At 33.1% G+C, this 24,330-nt stretch overlaps 1 protein-coding gene across 1 annotated transcript; it reads left to right on the forward strand.

Moving 5' to 3' along the window:
* The first annotated feature begins 296 nt into the window (after window positions 1-296).
* Window positions 297-24,084, forward strand: LOC131851345 (uncharacterized). Its single transcript, XM_059201838.1, has 9 exons — window positions 297-951; window positions 1,813-1,990; window positions 12,803-13,062; window positions 18,519-18,728; window positions 18,874-19,192; window positions 20,286-20,424; window positions 21,128-21,317; window positions 21,738-22,041; window positions 22,668-24,084. The coding sequence occupies exons 2-9, from the start codon at window positions 1,945-1,947 to the stop codon at window positions 23,342-23,344; spliced, it is 2,145 nt and encodes a 714-aa protein (XP_059057821.1). The 5' UTR covers window positions 297-951; window positions 1,813-1,944; the 3' UTR covers window positions 23,345-24,084.
* The last annotated feature ends 246 nt before the right edge of the window (window positions 24,085-24,330 follow it).

The raw sequence follows: 24,330 nt of genomic DNA on the forward strand, positions 1-24,330 counted from the left end.
TTATAATAACAGGTCAGCGAGTTAATCTATCTAGTAACCTACCTAGTATTTTAGCGTACTCATTTATGGAAGGAGATAAGTACATATTCTATTACTATGTTGTATGTATTCTGTAAGGCGCAAAATATTATATAATGGACAGCGCCATCTTTTGACAGTTATTGACAACAACGTATTCACCATAAACAATAAGGTCTTCAATGATACCATGTTAAGCATGATCCGGTTTATTAGTACACTAGGTGGCGTTGTATACAAATTTCATCTCTTTTTGACAATTGGTTTGTTACATCTGTGAAAAGTTAAAAGAAAACGGGTTTTCTGTCTGTCTTCCGTTCTCAACGGCTCCGGCGAGTAGGATTAATTGAAACGTCATACTGAAATGTACGAGTCAGAAAAACAATTCTTATCAGGTGGAAAGTGAAACCGCAACCTTGCCAATCAATCGTATCGTGAACTTGTGTTATACCCGGCGATTCTGTTTACTTGATCAATCGAATTCCTACCAGCCGCGAAATGCTTCGCGTTGATAGTTGTGAATTCATGAATTTAAAAATAGATTGCAAATTCTAACCGGCGACGCGAAGGCTTCGATGTATGGAATCGACAAAAGTCGGCCTTAAATTTGTGTAAGAAATCGACCTACGCTGACAATAAAAGTACACCTACGCGTTGCTAGTGCGAACTGCGTCGTCCCGGACACAAAACACTACGATGAGAACTAATAACGAGACTAGACAAAATCCTCAAGTCGGCAGTTACTTGTTTACTGTCGCATACGTATTTATATAAGTAAAAAAATTATATTCCCTTTAATGTTGTTTTACATATTCGAAGCCCTGAAAGTGAAGTGTTATGAAGTGATGTTTTGTTATAGTATAAATAAACATACGTAACTATTTCTTCAGTCAAGGTTGCAGCTAAAACTTGGATGGCTTTTTTATCATACAGGTACTAAACGCTTCTCATTACATTTTTTGTAACTTAATATCAACAAAAATTTTTTTGAGATGTATACAATATACATGTTTATGCATTTATTTACTAATATACTATGTATGTATATTACACAACATCAATACTTATAAATGATGAACCATCTGTCTGTTATAGCTTTATGGCAAAACAACCCAACACAATTTATCATTAGTTTACATAAGAATATCTTTTATAAAAAATACTGGATGAAGTCCCGGGAAAGGTACCTTTTAAAGATTGAAAGAATATTCCTAATCAGTGCTGGGGTTCTGGTGTTCAAATTCTTCATAACAAAATCTCTGTTTCTTTATAATATTGTTATAGATAATAAGTCAATTTATAGTAATCAGTATTTTCTGTAATATCTAGATTATTGTGTTTATATAAATTTAATAGCTCCTTATGAATATGGTAATAAAGTCAAAAGCATATTTGTGTCACAAAATAAAATATAAAACACAATATACTTAGGCATGTATATTGCTATCCACCAATTAATGTAAACATCTGTTAATTATATTCTGTTTGATATTGTTTTACATATACAATTAAATTTAATTAAATTAATGTTAACTCCTGTTAATTAAGTACAATACTTAATAAAATGCCTTTGTACAGATTTTTCCAATTTTGTTTGCCCAGGGAACTTGATGAATAATTGATCATATTTTTTCGTAGTTCTTGATTCATTTCCATAACATCCAAATATACAATATTTATCATAAATACTACTTCATCATTAACTCTTGGAAATATGACGGAGCCCCTATGACACAAGTCGATGTATCACCTTTTTGGAATTAGAACTTTTTTATAACATGTATTTTTTTACAGATACACATATACATGATATAAAGGAATGAAGTCTCAGATTGTAGATAAGAAATGAATAACCATTTATTATAAAAGAGATAACAGAAATCATTCAAAATAAAGAAATCAACTTCATTACTCTGCTATAAAACAATGGATGAAAGTGATGTTATTGTATCTTCCACAGAAATTATAAAAGGTAAAATTATAAATTTATAGATTTAATATTAATATTTATGTCTCAGTGGTCTAATGGTTTAGCACACCATCTTAATTCTGGTGGTCACGAGTTTGATTCTTATACAAACATTTCCATATATGAAAATGATTATTTGTATTTGTTTAGGTGCTGACTGTGTATATTGTTTTCACATACCTATAAATTGGTTGAGTTGAAAATCAGTGTTTTGTTCTCTGAATAATCTTCCACATTATGACTTTATGTTGCTTCCAATCACATATAAGGACCTGAACATCTTAAGTTAATCTTAAATCCAACTTATCTATTGTCTATATTTGTATGATCAGATAAATTATGTATTTATCATATCAATATTTCTGTTATTATTGCTGGTGCTGGCGTTATGTGAATTCTCCTGGGTTATTATTTTTATTATTATCTTTTACCCTGATTCTACCCTATCCTAACTGTAATTCTCCCCTTGTACATTTTGTCATCATGCATCCATACTACCGGAGGGGGAAGGATTACTAGAAATATGAACTCATAACCCTAATGCTAGCTAAGTTCCATGTCAGGTAAACCTCCACGAGGTTCCCCCTGGAAACCACCGTGATAAATTCCTGGTGAGGTAGTCATATACTTACTGACTACTTCACCAAGAATTTATCACGATGGTTTCCAGGGAGAACTGTGTGACTGACTTGACATTATCCTTATCTTATCATCTCCACAAGTGCCTCGCCAGCTTGACCCATTAGGGTGTATGCGCGTCAGCATGTCTGCGAATGGTGCACTCGTCTGAGTACACCATTCCATTATCATCCATTAAAAAAAACATACCTAATTTTTAACAGACTAAACTACCAGATTTTTTGAAAAACAAACGTTTTTACGTCCGTAAACCACAATCCGCGAGATGATTAATACAGGTTTTCCCAGAGAGGTGCGCGATATGTGAAATTGTCAGGCGAACCTCACTTGCCACCATTGCCATTACCTTTAGGTTTTGTTTTTGACTGAAATGAAATGTGTGTTACAAAAATATATAAATTACTAAATGTAATTTCATTATTTATATTAATGTATTAAGAAGAATTTTAAGAATAATTGACTTTTACTTCAAAAATCTCTTCCAATAGATACAGTTCTTTGACATTAACAGGTCTCGAATATTACTGGTTACATGTTTACGTGTACTATTAATAACAGTAGGGAAGAAGTGGCTCTTTCAGAAATTAGCTCCTTTATCCCAGTTCTCCCCTACATATTGTATGTAACTAATACTAGTTTAATTATTGTTATTTACTACATAAATCATATTCATAATCTTTACATATTACTAATCTGTAATTTTAGAACGTAATTGATTAATTATCTGGGAAGCTCTAGTAGTTTGTTTATTAGTATAATGAATGTGTACAATATCTTGTTGATATAAATGTCTCATTAGCTTCTTTGAGAGATAATACAAGTACATTGTCAAGAATGGAATTAAATAGTTTGGTATACGGCATAGCACTTCAATTATAATCTTTTATAGCACAAAAGTCTCCATCGAAGGGAGATATATAAAATAAAATATAATAAAAATAAATTTTTAATTATGTACACAGAACCAACGTAATAAAAAAAATCAGAATATCACGGACGTCACTTGATAACCTATCATCCATGGTGCAGTTCATATATGTAGGCGATTGTTGCGGTCAACTTGTTTGCCATTCCCATAATTTGAAAATGTGAGATCAATGTTATCATGTATTGTGTTATAGTTAAGATTCACTCCCTTACTACTTAATATGGCTGGCAACGGCGGTGAATGTCTTTTTTATAGGTAAAATAAATAAGAAGCTATCTTATTTATCTTATTTATCCTTTGTAGTATCTTTGACACAACTATATGGTACAACTAAAGATAAAAATATAAAACTAAAAATTGTATATAAAAACATGGTTCAAATGACGATAAGACATATAAAAAAGAGGTCTGTCGCTAAGACTACTGTTATTATAGTAAACGATAAGTATATATAATATATACACTAGCTGTGCCCGCGATTTCACCCGAGTGAAAATTATTGCCTATGTATTATTCTGATGTATAAGCTATATCACTGTAAAGTTTCAACAAAATGTGTTCAGTAGTTTCTGCGTAAAAGAGTAAAAAATATCCATCCATACTCAGAAACTTTCCAATTTATAATATCAATAAGATATATATGTCGTCGCGGGAATCAGATATAGATATTCAATACAACAATGCAATCTGGTTGTCATCCTTGTCATGAATTAGGTACTTCCGTATATATGATATCTACATAAACACACAAGCATCAGCTATGCAAATGTGTGAAATTCAAATGTACTATATTATTATATGTACTAGTGTAGGCGTATAATATTGCCAGGTACCGATATACCGTCAATACTTTGTGCATATTACGTGCATACGACCTTCACACTTTATATCAAAACTAGCTATCCGTCGATATTTGTAGTGATTTTAATGGGTATAGTACGTTACTATCAACAGCCATCGCGAACTTTTTTGTGAAACTAATATATGGGAACTCCCACAACACATTATTTTACTATAACTATTTCAAAGGGGTTGGGTTATACATATATTTTTTTTTCTGTAATATACATATATGTAATCTATTTTATATTTCAATATTACTTATTAAATTGCACCGTCTTATTATCCCTGATCAACGCGGCGGTTGGCTGATAGAGAATGCCATCAGTAAGTCCGCGATGTATACAATTTTGTGTGCAAAAGAATAATTAAATAAAAAAATAATTGTCATGTTTTGAAATTTACTTGAAACCTTCCTTAGGAATCATATTATTGATAAAAAAAACCTCAAAATCCGTTTTTTAAACATGTAGCGATGAGAAACTATTAACGGTAATATATATTTAAATTAATGACTGATAATGGAATACTAGTAAGCCGCGTAAAAATCAATCTAATAGGCAACATTTCTAGCAATGGAACTAATATTCCCCATTACTAAAAATTCCCTCTTCTCGCTAGATTGTGGATAATATAAGGGTGCTTCTTCCTGGGCAAACATTTCCCCCTTTCCATCACTAAGAGTTTCTCATTGAGTTTTACTACTTATTTTTTCATGTAAATACTGTAAATACATTATATATTTTGGGTAGGTTTTGATTTGAAACCTGAAACAGGACCGCTGATTCTATAATTTCGGTGTCTATGGCCGCAATAATTCATGCGGTCTTGACAATTTCAATGTGTTCTACTTGGAACACGTATAAGTCTCACGTTACAATTTTTATTAGGATCATGTTATATTCATGAAGATAATAATAGCTAAATTGCCAGATATTATTCGGAGTACGGTACTCATAAGGGGGATGTCCCCTTATGAGTACCGTACTACGAATAATGAATAAATTAATATGTAATTATTTTTTTATTTATATAAGGTTACATTCGGCCGCTTATAAATGTTATTTTTTTATCACTATCCCTAACGTCACAGGAAGTTATTTATTACCCCTCCTCTGTTTTTGTCGCAATAAGGAAAATTAGTAAAACCACTCCCTGTCAACCCTAGGGGTGTCATCATATTTCGAAATTAAACTATTTCGTTAATAATAAAATAATTGTTTTTTAATAGTTTTATATTATGAAATGTTATTTCACAAAAATCAGGACCGACGTACAAGATGTACGAACGACGTCCTAATGAGATGTGTGCAATGTGAAACTTATGAATATGACGGTACTCTCCACGGCCTATAATGTAGCTTTATTCTATAGGTGAAAGTTTTTTTTAATCGGTTAAATACTTTTTGTATTTATATATTATAAACAATCACAGAAAACTCAATTATTTGTTATGTAATATACTAATAATACAGAACAAATAATTGAGTTAAACTTGTATGACGTAAACTGCTAGTCTATACTAATAAACTAGCAGTTTACGACAGCTTTTGCATTGTCGGAAACAATTATCTCATTATTTGCGAGACTTTCGAATTAACGAATTATATACCAAAAATGCTTTAACATGTGTATCATAGTTTTATATTGCGTTAGCAATACTATACGTATAGTATAGTGTTGCATTTATTTAATAATTAACGCCAATATAAAAAAAAAGTATATTATTTTTTTACAATTTCCGGCATTTACTAAACTAGCTACTATGTAAAACAAAATAAAACTATCAAAAATATAGATAAACTGTAATATATCAAAAAAGTTTTATAGCACTATATTTATGACATTTACTGAATAGAAGCGAGGTGAATAAAATTCACTGTTTCCACAGTGGATGTCTACTAACTCGAGTGAACTTTATAACTTTCGAGGCCGAAAATGATTAAAGGATTCGCGTTGTGTTGTAGGGTTGCCATTTATGTCATGAGATTACCAACTAATGGAATAATTCAAGAACACATAAAGAAACAAAATTCAAAATATTTAAATTTTATCATCATCATTGCCTTGCCTTTATCCTATTTTTTGGGGACGGCGCAGTGTGTCATTCTCTTCCACTGATCTCTATCGGCCGTCATATCTGAGCATACACTCCTTTTATTCATATTATGCTTTTACCTCTTTCTATTAGTATCCGGACTTCATACCTGTATATATTTTTTGTTGGTGATCGATTGGAATACCACAATACATAATTTAAAATAGCACCATCAAATCATACAATCACACAAACTGATAAAAATTGTTTTTTATACTATTAAGTTGAGGATGTTAGTCAAGCAATAATAGTTTTCCTAATGCGTCTTCCATGTACAGACGGCAATCAGTTCTATTTTTATTATATGAATAGAAATTGTTAGTCACAAAATGTTATGCCCCTAAGTTATGTATATGTAGAAGTGATGTTAGACGCTCTTATTCACTAAATTCAATTTCTCTATGTCACGTAGTCTCTATGGCTTAATATGGAATTAGAAAGTTCTACTATATCCTGTATAGCTTGGACATAATCTTGTTAGACCAATCTCACATTGTAGCCTGTATTTATATCTCTGAAGGAGATTTATATAATTATTCTTTTTGCATTTATTTGATGATATAAATGTAATAACCCCTTCAAAACCTCTGTAGCCACTGTTATTAGTAGTTCCTAGATGTTTTTCTATCTCGAGTTTTCTCGAGTTTATTCATTACAAATCAATATACAAAAAAAATCCTAATCTAGGATAGATTAAGATTTTTTCTTAATAATATTTATATATCTTATTTTCGTTGTTTGCAAAAGAAATCGTCAAAATACAATAGACACAGAAGTAATGCAAATATCAAGTACCGTGCTTACCAAAACAGTAGTACTTCTCTTTTAAAGTTGGTTGAACATGATTGCACAGATTAGATATAGATATGAAAATAACACTGAAGATGCTACTACAGGGCTACTTCAGAGGTTTGTAACTAAGAATATTAACAAACGCTTGGACGGATTTCAGTTTGTAATGCGACACTTTATTGTAAGGTTTTGCTGTATTCATATCGTATATCTAAGCATTGATAATTAGATATATGATACATACTGTACTGTACAATACATACGTCTGAATAAAGGGCTGTAATAAAATAAATAAATTTTATTTATTTTATTATAGCCTTATTCTGACGTAACATTAGTTGCTGTTTCCACTATATCTAATAGTTCTTGGTCGTCTGCTTGCTTCCAAGCAAAGGACTCCTCTAATCTTTTTTTTTTTTGTTCTGTCTCTAGTGATTCTGGTCTATAGTTTCCCTGCTGTTGTAAATATTCATCTTCGCATCTTCTATTAGTCATGTAATAACGTATAAGTAATGTTTATTTACTTATGCATTGTATCTATAATGTTACAGTATTTATTAGGTTATAGTTTTAGGTATTGAAAATAAATAAGTAAATAAATTACGTTTAAGTCGGCATCTCACCTGATGGTAAGCGGTAACCGTCGCCTATATTCATGAACAGCACTATGGACATCACGTTAACAAAGCAAGATGTTTGTGTGACAGTTCTTTTGTAGAATAGGAAATTAATTATTTATTTAAATAATTTACGTTGCCATCCATAAATAAATATTCTTTTTAATAAAATAAATAAATAAATAACTTGATTAAACGACTATGCACAGTTTGATTACTTCAGAAAGCTGAAAATAGTAGTAATTTCCTATTCGACCGTATACATGCAATCAAGGTGCGCTACGAGTGTCAGCGTGACCTTCTAGTTACGTAATTGTATGCAAACTTAGGGTGTGGTCCAAGGACGGGCGATCGCGTTCACAGTATAAATAAATTAACGTAGGCGCGTACAGCTTGACATACTGATACGGAATAAAGAAACGTTTCATTTCCCATTTACAATGTGCCTAGGTCATTGCTTCGTTATACGACTTATGGATATAGTAATGGCCTTGGATTATTACATCATTACGAAACAAAAGGAAATTGTATATTCACAATGTAATAGCGTAAATGATTCGTGTTATAATAAAAACATCGAGTTTGTATTTATATACCTACAGATATAATTTCGTGTAATTAATGATAGTGATATGATACACCCGCCTGCGCTGATGGTGCGCATGAGGTCAAGTTAATCAACCTTCGTACTGATGTCTTATAAAAGTTTTACCGAAGTAGACTTTGTATAAAGTCGTTTACGTTTTACCCGTTTCTTACCTATTTCAGCTGCTAAGTAGCTTCATTTATATGAGATGTGGTTTGAGATCATATTGTTTGCCATTTTATTTACGTTAAAGAAAATATTTCTCGCATTTTTTTATAACTTGGGCCATTATAATAAAACACACTGCAGCCTGCAATATAGCACGAAACTTAGACCCAATTACAGCCATTTCAGTATATGCAAATCTATTACAGACTGAAGCACGAGTAGCTGGTTTCCGTAGAACGGTGTGGCATTTAAAGTTCACGGTTTTATAACTAAGCCAACACTAAGCATACTTAAGATAACACTGAAGAAGTTGATGTAATCGTGAGTTACATCAACTAGACTAGATCTCCATCTAGTCTAGTTGGATCTAGAAAGGACTTAAAGAAGCCGTTGATAAAGCAGCTTTTATAATGAGAACTAATTTTGTGTATGTATATATATTTACTTTTATGACATTAATGTATGAAAAATGAATAGATGTTTTAATGTATTATATCAGCATTTTAACTTAGTAAATAATTAATATATAAGATTAAAAAAGTCAATTAACTCCTGAAACAACAAAAGATCTTTAATAAATTGTGACTACGAAACATAAATTGAAATGACCGCATTATAATCGGCACATTCGTAATAGGATCTACTATGTCACAGACACGTCAAACTTACCACATCACTCAATATGCGCCAGCAGTAAAGATTTTTTTTACCGAGAATTATCGATCGCGAGTAATATGAGCTAACAATCACGCGACCAACGCCGCAAGACGCTACTAGTATATAATAAAAACAGTTAACCTAAGTGATACCCCTGCAATATATTCATTTTCAGACTATCGAACGTCTGAGAAATCACGAAGGCGACTACCCTCTATAAAATTTGACTTTACCTAGGTCGAACGTAGATACATATGTTGTAAATATATTTTCTGTATCTTCTATTATAACCAGTGATCGGAGTAGGTAGAGTTATTTTATGTACTTGCCATATGATAGAATAACGTGGATATTCCCCGAATCCCAGGATTTGTTTTTTTAAGTAGAAAAATAATAAAAAGCTATTTACGCCTTAGGGATATTACTCCCTAAGGTTTAAATAGCTTTTTAATATTTTTACAGAGAGAGAAAACATATACTTCCGTAGGTTTAAAGGATAGTACAATAACTATTAGATAGAAACGCGATTCTTTAAACCACATACATTTTTTAATGTAACAATTTCTTATACAAGAATCAACGATCTTTTAACATTTTCATTCTGAAATTGTACAAGAACAGACCATTCACATTATTTGTGTCTCAAAAAACGAAACGTGATTGAAAATAAACTATTTATATTGTAGTTATAATTTATACTATACATTGGAATATATTTCAAATTCTCAAGGTCATTACAATCGCATGCTAACGCAAACCGATCATGTTGAGTGACATAAAGAAGGTTGGTTAATAGAAAATAACGTACGTTCGTACTGGCTAGCACAATGCATTGACTAAATTACTGCGGAGCATGCAATAGCAGGACACCCCAGGGTTGCCATAAGAACTGGAGTAATTAAATGGATGATTGTATAAATTTACTTTTCTTTTAAACGGGGCCTATACACGACACCAAATTCAGGGGTTATGTCAGAGCAATACTTATATAAATTACTTTGAGTATCATTTGATGTCCTCGGTGCTTTGTCGTTACTATCAGTTGCCTGCAAGCTCGTATATGCAAAAAAAAAATAGAATATGTGTTGAATACTCTTCCTGGTTTCTGACTTTGTACGTAGGTGTTCTAGCGGTTTAGCGCACCGTTTACCGATAACTTCCGATAATCGCTAGTTCGAAGTTAGATTCTTTGCACGATAAAATATTTGTATTCATAAGAATGATTGCTTGTATAGGTCTGGGTGTTTTCTATAATATACATATTATGTATGTATTTACGAAAAATATATGTGATTATTTCTATTAGTTGTTAGCACAAGTTGTGCTTTGCTCGGGACTGGATGACATTGAATTGTCTGGGGTTATTATTATTATACTCATGTTTTCTAATCCCTACTAATATTACATATGTGATAGTAAATCTGCTGTCTGTTTGCCACATTTTTTTACCACTAAACGACTGAACTGTATCACCAAGACGCACGTAGGCTGTCTTTTATCTCTATAAAGGCAGAGGAAGTCGCGGGTGATGTTGTGTTAGATAAGCAGTCAGTCTACGCACTTACTACATACAACACAAAGAAAGGTTGAGGAACTCTGACATAAGATATCACGGACACTGCCGTGGACGTCACGACAGGGGTTGCAACCCTACAAGAACCACCACCTGCTTACTATTCATGAATTTTGTTGTTCCACGCAACTCACATACGTATTTTAAACTTATTCTGTTAATAAATACGCTATTTGAGGCATAATGTCTCCATTAAAATGTATACAATATGCACCTAGTGATATATAATTTCCAAAAATTACCGTATAATTTAATATATTCTGTTGAATTTTCTTTGTGGGTCTTCTAAGCAGTTATTTCCTAAACATTATTATAGGTTTTACGCTCGGCTGGGTCTGTAATTGGTGTTGACACGGATGTTTTATTTTCGTTTTTTTTACATAAAACTAACTGTTACTCGGGACTTTGTATGCCTTTTTTTTTGAGGTTAAATATAGCTTATTACCACACAATTTCTCTTAACGTTAAATTTAATTAAAATCGGTTCAATGGGCTGAAAAATAATCCCTTTTTTTGGTATATTTTCACTACAGCCATTTAATAAGAAAAGATTATAGTGAAAATTTTACGGACGGACTGACCCATTTTCGTAATAGTAATAATAATATGGATTCTCATAGATATATTAATAATTCTTATATCAATATTTTGAGTAGTCTTTTAAAAAATTACGACCTACATTTTGTCCTTTTGTTTATATATTTTAAGAGTATGTCTTTTTAAAAACTTAAAATAAATTAGAAGTGCTAACAATTATTTTGGGATAGTTTAATATCGATCACGAACTTCACTATACATTTTGTCGTGGTCATGGTAGGATATAACTTTGGCTATAGATATTATTTTTTAATTGTAATATATTTAAAATTAGCATGTCTATAAATTGGGGCATTTAAACAGTAGTTACCGTCATCTAACATGTGTAAAAAAAAATTTCATGTCATAGTCACAGTTTTCAATCAACTTTTTTGCCGTTAACATCTAATCTTTCACGACTCCCGTTTTACGAAGGATCTGTCAATAAACGGTATAATACGTTTGTTTTTAATGTTGGACTCAAGTTTTATGCCACGGTCCAATAACACAAAATGCGATACAAACACAATAGGACAATGTTGTTATTCATTGGTTTTACATCTCAAAGGAGCGTAACGACAAGGCCGTTTGTACTACAACTTTGTAAAGTATGGCAGTACACGCGAAAATTAAGATAAAATGTACATATTGTATATATTGTGAACTCGAAACTCAACATTATTTATTAATATAGGGCCTTTAGCTCTTTTGTGCACGTCGTATTTTTATCACTATCCCTACCGTCCAGTTCGGCTAGCCACTTCAGTTGAGAAGAAATAGTAAAAAAGTCAACTGGTAAATTTTTTTACGTTATTATTATTTTTTACATAGTTTATGTAATTAGATGCAAACACTATGGACATCTAATAAAATACTTAGATTTTTTGTACAAGCATAATATATTTATATAAAAATATCCAGTCAATACACATAATCATACTCATGTAATATAAAAGTTGGCATTGTGTGAGGAATTGAACCCGTTGCCGTCGCAAATAAAGCGGTGTGCTAAACCAATAGACCACCGAGAGCGTCATGTGTATAGATACTACGTTTACCATAACACTTAGCACAATGACGAACTAGAAAATTAATAAAAAATCCCCGGGGAGACGACTGCGTTGCTCTCTAACAAGCTTAGGCTGACATACGGCCTTCACTCAAGCCTAACGGACAAGGCCAAGGCTACTAAAGTATAATACATACCTTCACGCCCGTTTTCTTAGATAGGATAATGATCATGACCAGATTTGAACTTACGACGTTTTAATCTAAGTGGGTAGGAAACTACTAGGGCATGGCGCTCTTTACTAAAGTGTTTATACTTGTATATTATTCCAGATAGATTGTACTTCGCCACATTAAAAACTGGATATAAACCGAAACCTACCAGAAACAGCAAATACTTCCATATCGAAGATGAGATCGTGTACGAAAACTTCTACTTCGACTTCGGACCCTATCATCTCTGCCATCTGTACCAGTTCTGCAAGAAACTCAACGAGGAGTTGGACAAGAACCCGAAGAAGAAGATCGTGTTCTATACGAGTGAAAACGAAACGCTCAGACTCAACGCGGCGTATCTTATCGGGAGCTATCAGGTGAGTTTATTGTATAGATCTATCTAAAAAGAATGTCTTAGACGTCATAAAACTAATATCAAGCACTTCGTCAAAAATATTACATATTTCAACTTAACATACAAGTAAATAATACTCTTAAATTTTGGCCTTTTTAAATTTACTTCTAAACAGCTCAAACAAATGTAGTCGTGATTTTACCAATGAAATGGAATGATTTAATTGCTAAATGTTGATATAGGAGATAAGTCGTTACGTTAAAAAATATTGATCAGCTATACTTACCAGAACAGATATGCAAATTATAAGAAAGCATGCATTTTGTCAAATATTCACGACCGTTACTAACATTAGATCATTACATGATGGCAGATATATTAATAATACTCTATTATACATGTATTTTGCAGGAACACAGTTACTGCAAAATATATGTATAATTAGAAAAAATGTAATTTAAAAGCAGGAATGAATACTATTATTCATAATACTCTGCCATCACTTAGAGCTCTAATACATTTCTTTTGCACGTGCCGTGCCCTGGTAAAATCTACAGAGTTACCCATATAAGTAATCCTTGTTGTATAAATAATACATGTTAAGATTTCTGTAACTAATAAATATTTTAATATTACAAAAAGACTATTTTTCGTGTAAAATATAATATTAAATCCTTGCTAGCTTTTGTCTAGGACTTCGTCCGCATAACAATAATTTTGGGTAACATATTTCCTCCATACCAAATACTACGATTTGCTAAATTTCAAGATTATTAGATAAATCGTTGGTTACGTAAAACGTAAGATTCAAACTTTCAAACACAATCACAAAAAAAACGAATCTACTGCGCATTTCACTTGTACCTCTACTCTGGTAAAATTGAATAATTGCCATTGCGTGGGACAGGGGGAATACTTGTGTTCACAATCCTCTGTTACGCTGTACTTTTAATCACATCGTTTTGTTAGGAAGCCGTCACACTGATGCACTCACAGAAACAAAGCATTTATCATTGTATTATATGTTACATAAGTAACTGTTGAAATGGTAAACGTTTTCTAGGGGTACTTTAATGTCACTATATTCTTTGTCAGAGTGATAGTGTTATTTATCAAATGCTATTACTTCGTTGTCATTCAAGATAGGTAAAGAGTTACTTTCTAACATATTTTGACATATATCTACTATTACTATATTTATTATATAGATGATATATAACTACACTACTATATAAATAAAAAGAGCTGGTTTTATTATAGTCAATTTAGACTCCAGGACTACTTTATACTAATACTGCCCACCTGATGGTAAGTAGTAAGCATTGTCTATATGCATGAATAAAACCACGGACATCACTAATCATGTGACGCCCGTGATACCAGCCAGGCGGCGGCATTCCGGAGAACTTAAATTTTACTGCCTTCTGCAATCTTCAATCCAAACACAACTTACCTAGTATATTGCTCGGCAGCTGTAAGTTCCCATTTTAAACCTGAGGAGTACTGATGTCTATATCTGTAATCAAATATTGAATCATGTCACGTAAATACAATGCCGTTTTAATATCTAATTTAATTTAGGTTACCTAATGACGCTATGAACATAAACACATGCCGCGATGTTTTCTTACCAATAATAATGATAAATTCTTTATTGTGCATAAAAAACAAATATTTCCAAAAAAGTGCTTAATATGCTAACAAAAAGCGGCGTTATCGCTCAAAGCAGACAACCAGGGAGATAGATGTTTTGAATAAGGGAAAGGTAGGTGGCAAACTATAAAATTAGAGTTACATTTTCAAATATTAATATGAACAAATTCATATAAACTGATTGATTGACGTCCTCACGCAGCCGACTGTACTTAATTGACATATTTCTTCACATATTTCTTTTCTGTTTAAGATAGATTATTCCAGAGGCTCTATATTATGTTAATATTTACAAAACTCACAAGGTTTTAATCAAATGAACACCTGGTCGAAGCCAAATAGTAAGATTATAATCCTGTCTCCTTCTAACACACCTACAATAATGAATAAACATATTTTATTTGCTTCGTATTAAGCACAAAAATTCCTCATTGTAATTATACAAGGTCGAATGACAAATTGCATCATTAGCTAATAATGCTTAGTGTAAATTGACCACACAATTTGTAATGATTTAACATTTAGTACCACTATAAACCGTCTTCCTTTCTTACTGACGTCATGGGGTTTATACATTAGTACAATACCTTTCGATTTAAAATCGAACTGTTGCCCTAGAGTGTTAATATTACAGTAGATGATACAATACGCCATTAATAATATTTTCCCAAAATATACTAGTACTTGGAATGCCCTTGATGTTTTCCACCCATAAACCACATGGACCATTTAACGTTTAATTGATTTCGCTGCCGTTTGACCTTATTAGGTACTATCGTTTACTGTATTTGTATGGCCAATTCTTTAATGAAACCGGTAGTGATTCATCGAACCTTATTGTTAAGAAAATAAAGGAAAAAATGGTACGTAAACATTTTTGGGTATCATTAATTTCTTATACTTGCGCAAAGTGACTGTTCTGACGGGGAACTTTTGAAAAAATATTAATATTTATATTGATATAAAAATGAACATTCTTAAAATTAATAAAGAAAGAAAGAAAAGAAATGTATTATGTAGTCCATAAATAAAATGAAATGATAAAAAATCTAATAACAATAAAATTATACATTTAAGTTATTAATTAGCAATATGGCCCAACGCTTAGCATATGCTGTGACATCTTCCTGTCATAGCGATATAAATATATATTAGAAAATATATATATTTTTATATAAATGTAACTCTATATTTTTAAATAAATGGATTTACATATGTAAAATTGTTTTAAAATTAATTAAGCATAATCCAACCCTCTAACGTTTCCATTGTGGAATTGCTGTAGTTTTCCCTTAATGTGTGTGAATCACCTGGTGCCAAAACATTAGGGAGCGAAAATAATATGTTTTTATTTAGTTTCCAATGTTCGTGTTTTTAGGTGAATTCCAATTCTTTTTTTTTAATGTTCTCTTTTGCTTTTATAAGCTGTATCAGTGTTTGATGTTCACACGAACATATCGTAATGATATAGAGAGTTTAGAACAATGTACAAATTAAATTACATACCTTGATGTTCACAGGAAAAGTGTTTTGTACTCTCAGTTGCGGCCATGTTTTTGCGAGTTTATGGCTAGCTTCGTATTCTGTTTTGATTGCGGAAATTTATTGACACTATATATATCTCGGTCTGTCATATAATCACATTATTATTGAAATCGGTGATTTGGTTTTGTAAATAAAATATAAATTATCGTTCATATTTTATATTTGTGTTAGAAGTCATGCTATCTTACGTAACGCGCATGAAGTCGCGGTCAAATTATCGTTCATATTTTATACTTGTGTTAGAAGCTATCTTTTATTAACTGGCTAATACTTATGTCCGTCTTTGTGATAGAGTCTCATCATTGCCTTGCCTTTATCCCATTATTTATAGAGTCTATCTTCACTTTAAGGGTTATTAAGATAAAATACAACAATTCTGTGATAAAAATGTAACAAACAGACAGACAATTTTCACATTGGTTTTCTTATATTAGTTTAATTATTACAGTTTATACTCTACTACGTCTACTTTTGTAATATATACATTACCTTAATTCATGTAAATTAAAGGAAAAAAAAAATATGTCCCTCAAAAACAATTTACATAAATTAGTTTATATAGCATGCAGTCGTCATCTCGTACAAGATGTTGACTAACTGCTACTGGCTCGTTTTCGTTACAATACAAATGAATTGCAGTACTTAAATGCGAATAAACTTAATTCGACTTGTTTCAAGTCAGTTAATTGGATCGCTGTAGCAATTTAACTCCCACTCGCAGCCTCATCGCGTTACAGTGCCTCTACTCCGCCACCCACTGTGTTTCATCCTTTTTCGTGACAGAAAGTTTTGTTTTCTACTCTATATTTAGTCACTCGTTTAAAAAAGTTGAAATGTAGAGCACCTCTAACAGAGAGAAACAGTAAAATTTTGTTAGTATTTAAATCAGCCGTAATTTGTATTTAAATTGATACAGGTACTTTCTTTAGAAATTTATTGGCATAGTTTTGTGTATAACCTTACAAAACTATACACATAAAATTTATAAACCTAATTTTGTATTAGAAATTAATTACTTCCTTTAGTAGTTAGCTTTTATTCGTGATAAAATATCGACGCGAAAGTACCAGGTGTACTCAGATCAGGTGAGTAAAGAGAATCAGTATAATCCGTCAAAAGTTTTGATCAAGAAATCACTTCTCAATAAGACTTACTGTATAAGAGACGTGACTTCTTAATCCTCTGGAATTTCTATGGTATCCCGGGTGTCACACGACGAAGTAATATCCGTGCTGTTCATATATATAGTATAAAAAACGATTACGCTTATCATCAAACAGGTGGTTAGCTTGTATACCATTCAATTTTATAAAAAAACCTCTTCGTCAAAAAATAAACATTCCATTATTCCTTATACATACTGTTATTGGAAAATAGTGAACTTTCATAAAATATTTACTTTTCTTAAGTATATTAATGAGATATAGAAATATCGAAGAGAGGATTTGTCTAATGTAAAGTAAATACCTTACAATAATAGTGAAGAAAGGTACAACGCTACCGTGTTTTTATTAGAAATCATTCCAACATGATATTGGATCAAGAATACCGGATGTCGCCTGTGGGATACAAAAATGAATATCTTATGTTCGTTGAGTTAATACAAAAACAAAGTCTTTTTTACTTATATTTTTACTCGGTATAGTCTCGCTTTATTTTTTTTATATAATTGGAATAGTAAACAATCTGACGGTCCACCTGGGACCATGGACCGACTGTAATAGCAAATAAGGGGGTAAATGACATTCGTCGCCTATGCGTGAATAATACGTACCACACGTCGTCATGTGACGTCGGTGGTACTCCAGAGGACAAAGGTCGGGGCACCGTACCATGTAATTTCACCGCCATATCGCACTGTATACCGTTAACTTGTGCTATAACTTTGACATTATTAAAAAAATATTTCCAAAGGTAATGGTAACATTTACAACAGGTCCAGGAAGCTTTTGGAAAACTTCGTCAAGGCTTCTTGTCGTCGCTTCTAGAAAGCCTTAACCCCCCAAAGGTTGCAAGATGAAGTGGCTTAGGGCTGGTCATATTTGTCGCAGAACCGATGCTCACTAGAGTAGACGTATTCTAGAGTGGCGACCGCAAATTGGCAAACGTAGTGTAGGACGCTCCGCAGTTGGTGGAGCCACGACATACGTAGAGTTGCGGTAATAACTGGAAGAGAAGGGCTGCAGACCGTGTTCAGGAGATGTGCCTTTGAAGATTCCTACGTTCAGCAGTAGGCTGATGATGATGATGAATTAACATATATTAAATAATATTTCACAGATAATATATCTCAATGGCAGCGGGGCAGCAGTGTACAAACAACTCACCGATGGCTCCGAGTGGACCCTGCTTACGTTCCGGGATGCATCCGGCGGGCCGCCACTGTTTGACATTTCGCTACTAGACGTACTGCACGGCGTGAAAGTGGCACACGACGCTGGTTTCTTTGATTTTGAACACTTCGATGCAGAGCAGTATTTGTTTTATGAGGTTAGTCAAATAATGGCATTTATTATTTGTGGGTATATCTAACTAGAAAAACTTAGCCATTTGTAGTATATGTAGTATATAGTGACGTTACCGCCTTCAGGACCAAATCGTATTTATACACAATGCTTTCATACTTTCTCAACAGAAAGTTGAAAACGGCGACCTAAACTGGATAGTGCCCGGTAAAATGTTGGCGTTCTCCGGCCCTCACCACCGGTCGCGTCTCGACAGAGGCTACCCCCTCCACAGCCCGGAGCACTACCACGAGTACTTCCGCACTCATCACGTCACCACCATCGTACGACTGAACAAGAAGTCGTATGACGCCCGACAGTTCACATCGCACGGTTTTGAACACAGGGAACTGTTCTTCGTGGACGGGTCGGTGCCGTCCGATTTGATCGTCAATAGGTTTATAAAAATCTCGGAGGCAGCTAAAGGTGCTGTTGCAGTGCACTGTAAAGGTTAGTATGGAATTTATGCTTCAGTCTTCTAATTCTAGTTATTTTATTTTCCCGTTTGTTGTAACATTATTTCATTGCAGCTACGCTTCTACTGGTCGTAGTGTGATATAGCCTTCCTTGATAAATGAGCTATCCAATACTCAAACTACAAAATCGGAATAATAGTACCGAAAAGTGGTCACTATTCTCCCTAATTAAAATTTAAAACTGAAGCTGTATTTTTGTAAACATGTACTAGCCATTTGAAAAGAATAGCTAAATTACTTGTCACATCTTTTTAACTCGAAAGAACTCAGAGATTTGACATATGAAGGAATAAATATAAGTCTGATTTTGATTTTGAATATTACCCGAACATCACTCAGTATAATATTAGTATTTACAATAATAAAATACACATAGCGTTGTCAAAGTTAATATACATAATTAATGGTTTAATTATTACTAAATTATATTAATACATAATTATTACTTTATACTATATATATATATTTCTCGTTCATATATTCTGAAATATGAACGTTTTTCTTATAATATAATAAGTTGGGCTTTCGTGGGATGGGCATATAATGCGCGGGAATGAAGATAATATTTTAACGAAGGTGTTACATATGATAGTGGATTATTGACAGTGAGTGGCAGAGGAAAGCCGAATGAGAGATGGATGGACTGTGTGAAAAGTGATATGGTTTTTTTATTTTATTGGATGATAATGGGGGGGGGCACCAGTGGAGGATGGTAAGATGAACATGAGGTCAGGTCAGTTAGCCTATCGTGACAAATTCACCAGGAATTTATCACGTTGGTTTCCAGGGGGAACCGCGTGGAGGTCAACCTGACATAGTACATTGCTAGTAATGGGGTCATGAGTCCACATTGTTAACAATCCCCTTCCCCCCAGGTGATATGGTTAGAAAGGGGTAAATAACGAGATAACTGCGAACAGGGATGAATTAAAAAGAAAAACATTATACCGACCCAAATGAATGGGATAAGGAAGAAGCAGATGATGCTATTAAATTGAGGCATTATGTTCTGATTCTTCTAGTAACATATGATCTATTCAATGATTCTGTACACCTTTACCACACAGCGGGTCTGGGCCGGACGGGAACACTGATCGCATGTTACATGATGAAGCATCACGGGTTCACTGCGCGCGAGGCGATCGCCTGGTTGCGCATCTGTAGACCCGGCTCCGTCATTGGACATCAACAGTGGTTTCTCGAGAAGTGAGTCATTTACACTAAAACTTATATTTCAACCACACAAACATGATCGATAATGACTATTACAATATTTTTGTACAACAATAATATACTTCACTATTATTATCCCAGATTAATCAGAGGCATAAGAATAATTGATAACAATTATTGACGTTGTGATGAATGCGTCACTTGGCATGGTCGTACTTTGAATACTTTAAAATAGTTATTTTTTGTGGAATTACACATTTTGTATTATTATATTAGTACTATTTTAGCATTAGTTATTCTTGTGTATCTCTGTGTTATAGTATACTAAAGGGTAATTGATAAATTATTTGAGGTGAAGTGGAGAAGTCTCATAGTTCATGGATAAATCATAAATCAATATACATTCATCATCATCATCATCATCAATCATCGTCTTATATTATAGTCATCATCATCATGGATGAATCATATCTTGTTTATAAAAGATGTGAAGTTTATAATGGATGAATGGATGTAATACATCAGTATAACACATTTAAAAAGGTACTTTGCAAATTGGGCGAAATATACTGATGAATGTAAGTGTGATGCTGATGAAATTAAAACTTCTTAACTATTAGAATGTGACCATCTGTGATAGTTAAGAATTACTGTAAATGATGTAACATAATTCATGACGAGTCCGTAATTACTCTTTGTACAAAGCCATTAATCAACACGTCTCAATAATATCCAGCGCGCAGCCCCGCATGCTTGCGGAGGGCGAAGCATACCGTCGGCGACATAACATCGCCTCGCCGCCCGTGTTCACGCGAGGCATCTACAGCGACCTGCCACCTGAACCGCCACCAGCGCGCGATAAGCCCGTGTCGCTGCAGACCATACTCAATAATACCAAGAATTCACCCAACAGGATAAAGTCCGAGGTATAGTGTAGTATATATTTAATATAGAGGTCGAACTCCATATTTTTCTTTTACTTTTTACACATAGCGCCATCTAATCTCAAGTTGAGAAGACCTTGGGTAACTCGACTGATAAAGATTAAATGCGGCCATTTATTAATTATAGCCTATTCTACAAAAGACTAGACTAGACTTTGTTCAACTTCACCCTGCATCACATCACTTCTGTTTCACCTATTCCAGCCACCAAACTAACTAGCTTTATGAACTGTGTTCCGATTTTAAGACAACATCTTAAGCCCTTAGATCTGGCAACGCATAAAGAGGACCATGGTCACATAGACGTGATCTTCGTCGTGTTGTCGACGAGTAATGACTGCCAGTTCCCATCCTGTCGGCCATTAGGTTGTTCTAACTACATTAAAAACTTTCTTTTTTCAGCTTGACAACGGAAACATCTTGAACGCTAACGAAACAGATTCAGAAAACAATGTGACCACAGTAATTGGGAAGTACAAGACCACGCCGACTCCGATGTTACCCACGAAAACTGTGTTCACGCCCAAATTGAACTATATGATGCCAACTAACAATATCAGGAATGCCAACAACACAAACCTGAAGCCACAGCCGAGGATCATCAACTCGACTTTGAAGTCGTACGCCGCTAAGACGTCGACCTTTCCGCCAACTAGAAGTGCCAACTCGCAAGCCAACAAATTGAATAGTGTCAAACCATTCACAGGTATGTACTATATATATTATTGATTTTCATTATTTATTTATAATAAAATTTGATACAATGAAATAATGAAAAATAATACAGAAGATTTAAGAAAGAAGAAAGCACAAAAAGCTGTCTTATCGCTAACGCATTCTCTTCCAGACAATCTTAAGAAAGCCCGTGTTAGTAAATTACCAAGTAGGTAACAATTGAGAGGAAAAGTTATTAACAAAAAAAGAAAACAATAGAAATATATACTATTCAAAAATAAAATATAATTTCTGATTTATATTTAATAGTTAATCAACCATGTTGTTAATTTTTGTATATGATAATTTAGTAATTAAATCATTTTAAATTTGCCCGCAATGTATTATTGCGTAAGAGTTATTCGAAAATAACTTCAAACTGAACTTGAAATAAATAATAATTTTAATTGACAGTTACAATTTACAATCCAAAAATTGATAAACAATTTAATGGTTTTCAAATTTTATAATACAACATTTTTTTATTTAAGTACAATCGTCAATATAAACATATATTGATTTTACATTGATGCTTTATTTTACCTCATTAACGATATATTATTACAAGCTTTTAAATGCCAATAAGTCGATGTACGAATGAAGTTTTGTGTTTTTCAGGTAAAAGCAGTTTCCACGGGCAGCGCGCCAACCTTGCCCGTCCTGCTATAGGCTACACTCATGGAACGAGTCCGCTCAAAACATTCACACGTAAAACGGTAAGCGTCAGCAAAATTTCTACCAACGATACTTCCGTAGCCAACACGGTCAGCAACGTCACCTCAACGCTGTCCGCCCTCACGGAGAACTGTCACCTCAACGGCAAAAACCGGCTTCCCTCCGAACCTAACCTCAAAAGTGTCACTCAGTCCAAAAACAACACAACTAATATACCACGTAAAAAACTAATAGTCCGATCCAATTCAAATTCACGCAAGAAACTACCCAAAAATAACCTCCCCAAGAGTGGCCTTGAGTCCACTCAGGACCTGTCTTCCAGCGATACAAATGTTACCAACATATCTGCAGATTCTCTCGAAATACCATTTAGGTTTAGACGGAAAAGAGACAAATCCAACAGTCCCGAACCAATGGACTGTATATCGAACTCTGTGATTACCGCCGACGTAACTCCAGACAATTACGAAGAAACGAACAACTCGCAAGGCAATAAGCTCTACAAAATAAAAGCGTTAAGAAAAAAATGCCCCGCCTTTGGCGTCAGCCTCTTGAAGAAAGACGGCATCCAAACTCGATCGAGTAGTTGCGCCAGTAATTCCACTGTTAAGAAAAAATGATCCCTAATGACCGAGTCGGTTAGTTCTAGTTTACGTTTGCACATATAGAGATTCTATGTGTTTTGTTGTGCATAGCACATAATGTTGTATACATGTTGATAAATTTGTTTAAATGTGAACAATAGTGAAATAATTTTGTAAACTATCGACTGAATTTTTATTGGACTCATATCAAACTAATATTGTGCATTAAAAGACATTGTTTGAACAAATTTATCAACTTTTAGACGTGATAGAACGTGTATATGTTGTGAACCCCATGACAAGATAAGCCTAAATGTTCATAACCTCACAGATCTAAAACTACACTAAATATATACGTTTAGGGATAGATCGGTTGATTGCCTAATGTGTTTAATTATACTTTATGTTACTTTAAAGTGCAATTGTTGAACTATTTGTATGTTTGTTTATCGCCTACATATGAATCTCATCTATTAATATACATGCATAATTTATAAAACACTTGTCAAACAATAGTAGTTTCTTTTTACACATATTAATTATTGTATAATATATTGATGTGATTTATACAATATATCATAGATATACGATAGAAGTCTATATTGAATTATTACTACTAATTTTGGTTGTTTATAATATCGGTGTGATATTTAATAACATAGTTGACTCCATATGAAAATATAATTACTTAAAGAAACTTATATGTGAAGATAGGAAGTTTAAAGTAATTTAAAACCTTCATATGAAATTGGGGCATTAACAGAAACATAAATACTAAATATTTATATACCTAAATGAATGTTAGTCTTACCTAGGAACTGTTTTACTAATCCTGGCAATGCCCCGATTACAATAGGTAATTGTGAACTGATATTAAAAATGACAGATGTACGTAATTAAATATATATGTGAAAATATATTTAAATATTTTATAGTGTAGGAAGTAAAGACATTGCACCTTGGAATATGTAAGGAAACCTGCATATCTGCCTGTACCTTCCTTTTGTATATTGATAATTAAT

The sequence above is a fragment of the Achroia grisella genome, unplaced genomic scaffold, assembly GCF_030625045.1.
Source record: "Achroia grisella isolate CSIRO2021 unplaced genomic scaffold, CSIRO_AGI_Agris_v1 utg1174, whole genome shotgun sequence".
Classification (NCBI taxonomy): domain Eukaryota; kingdom Metazoa; phylum Arthropoda; class Insecta; order Lepidoptera; family Pyralidae; genus Achroia; species Achroia grisella.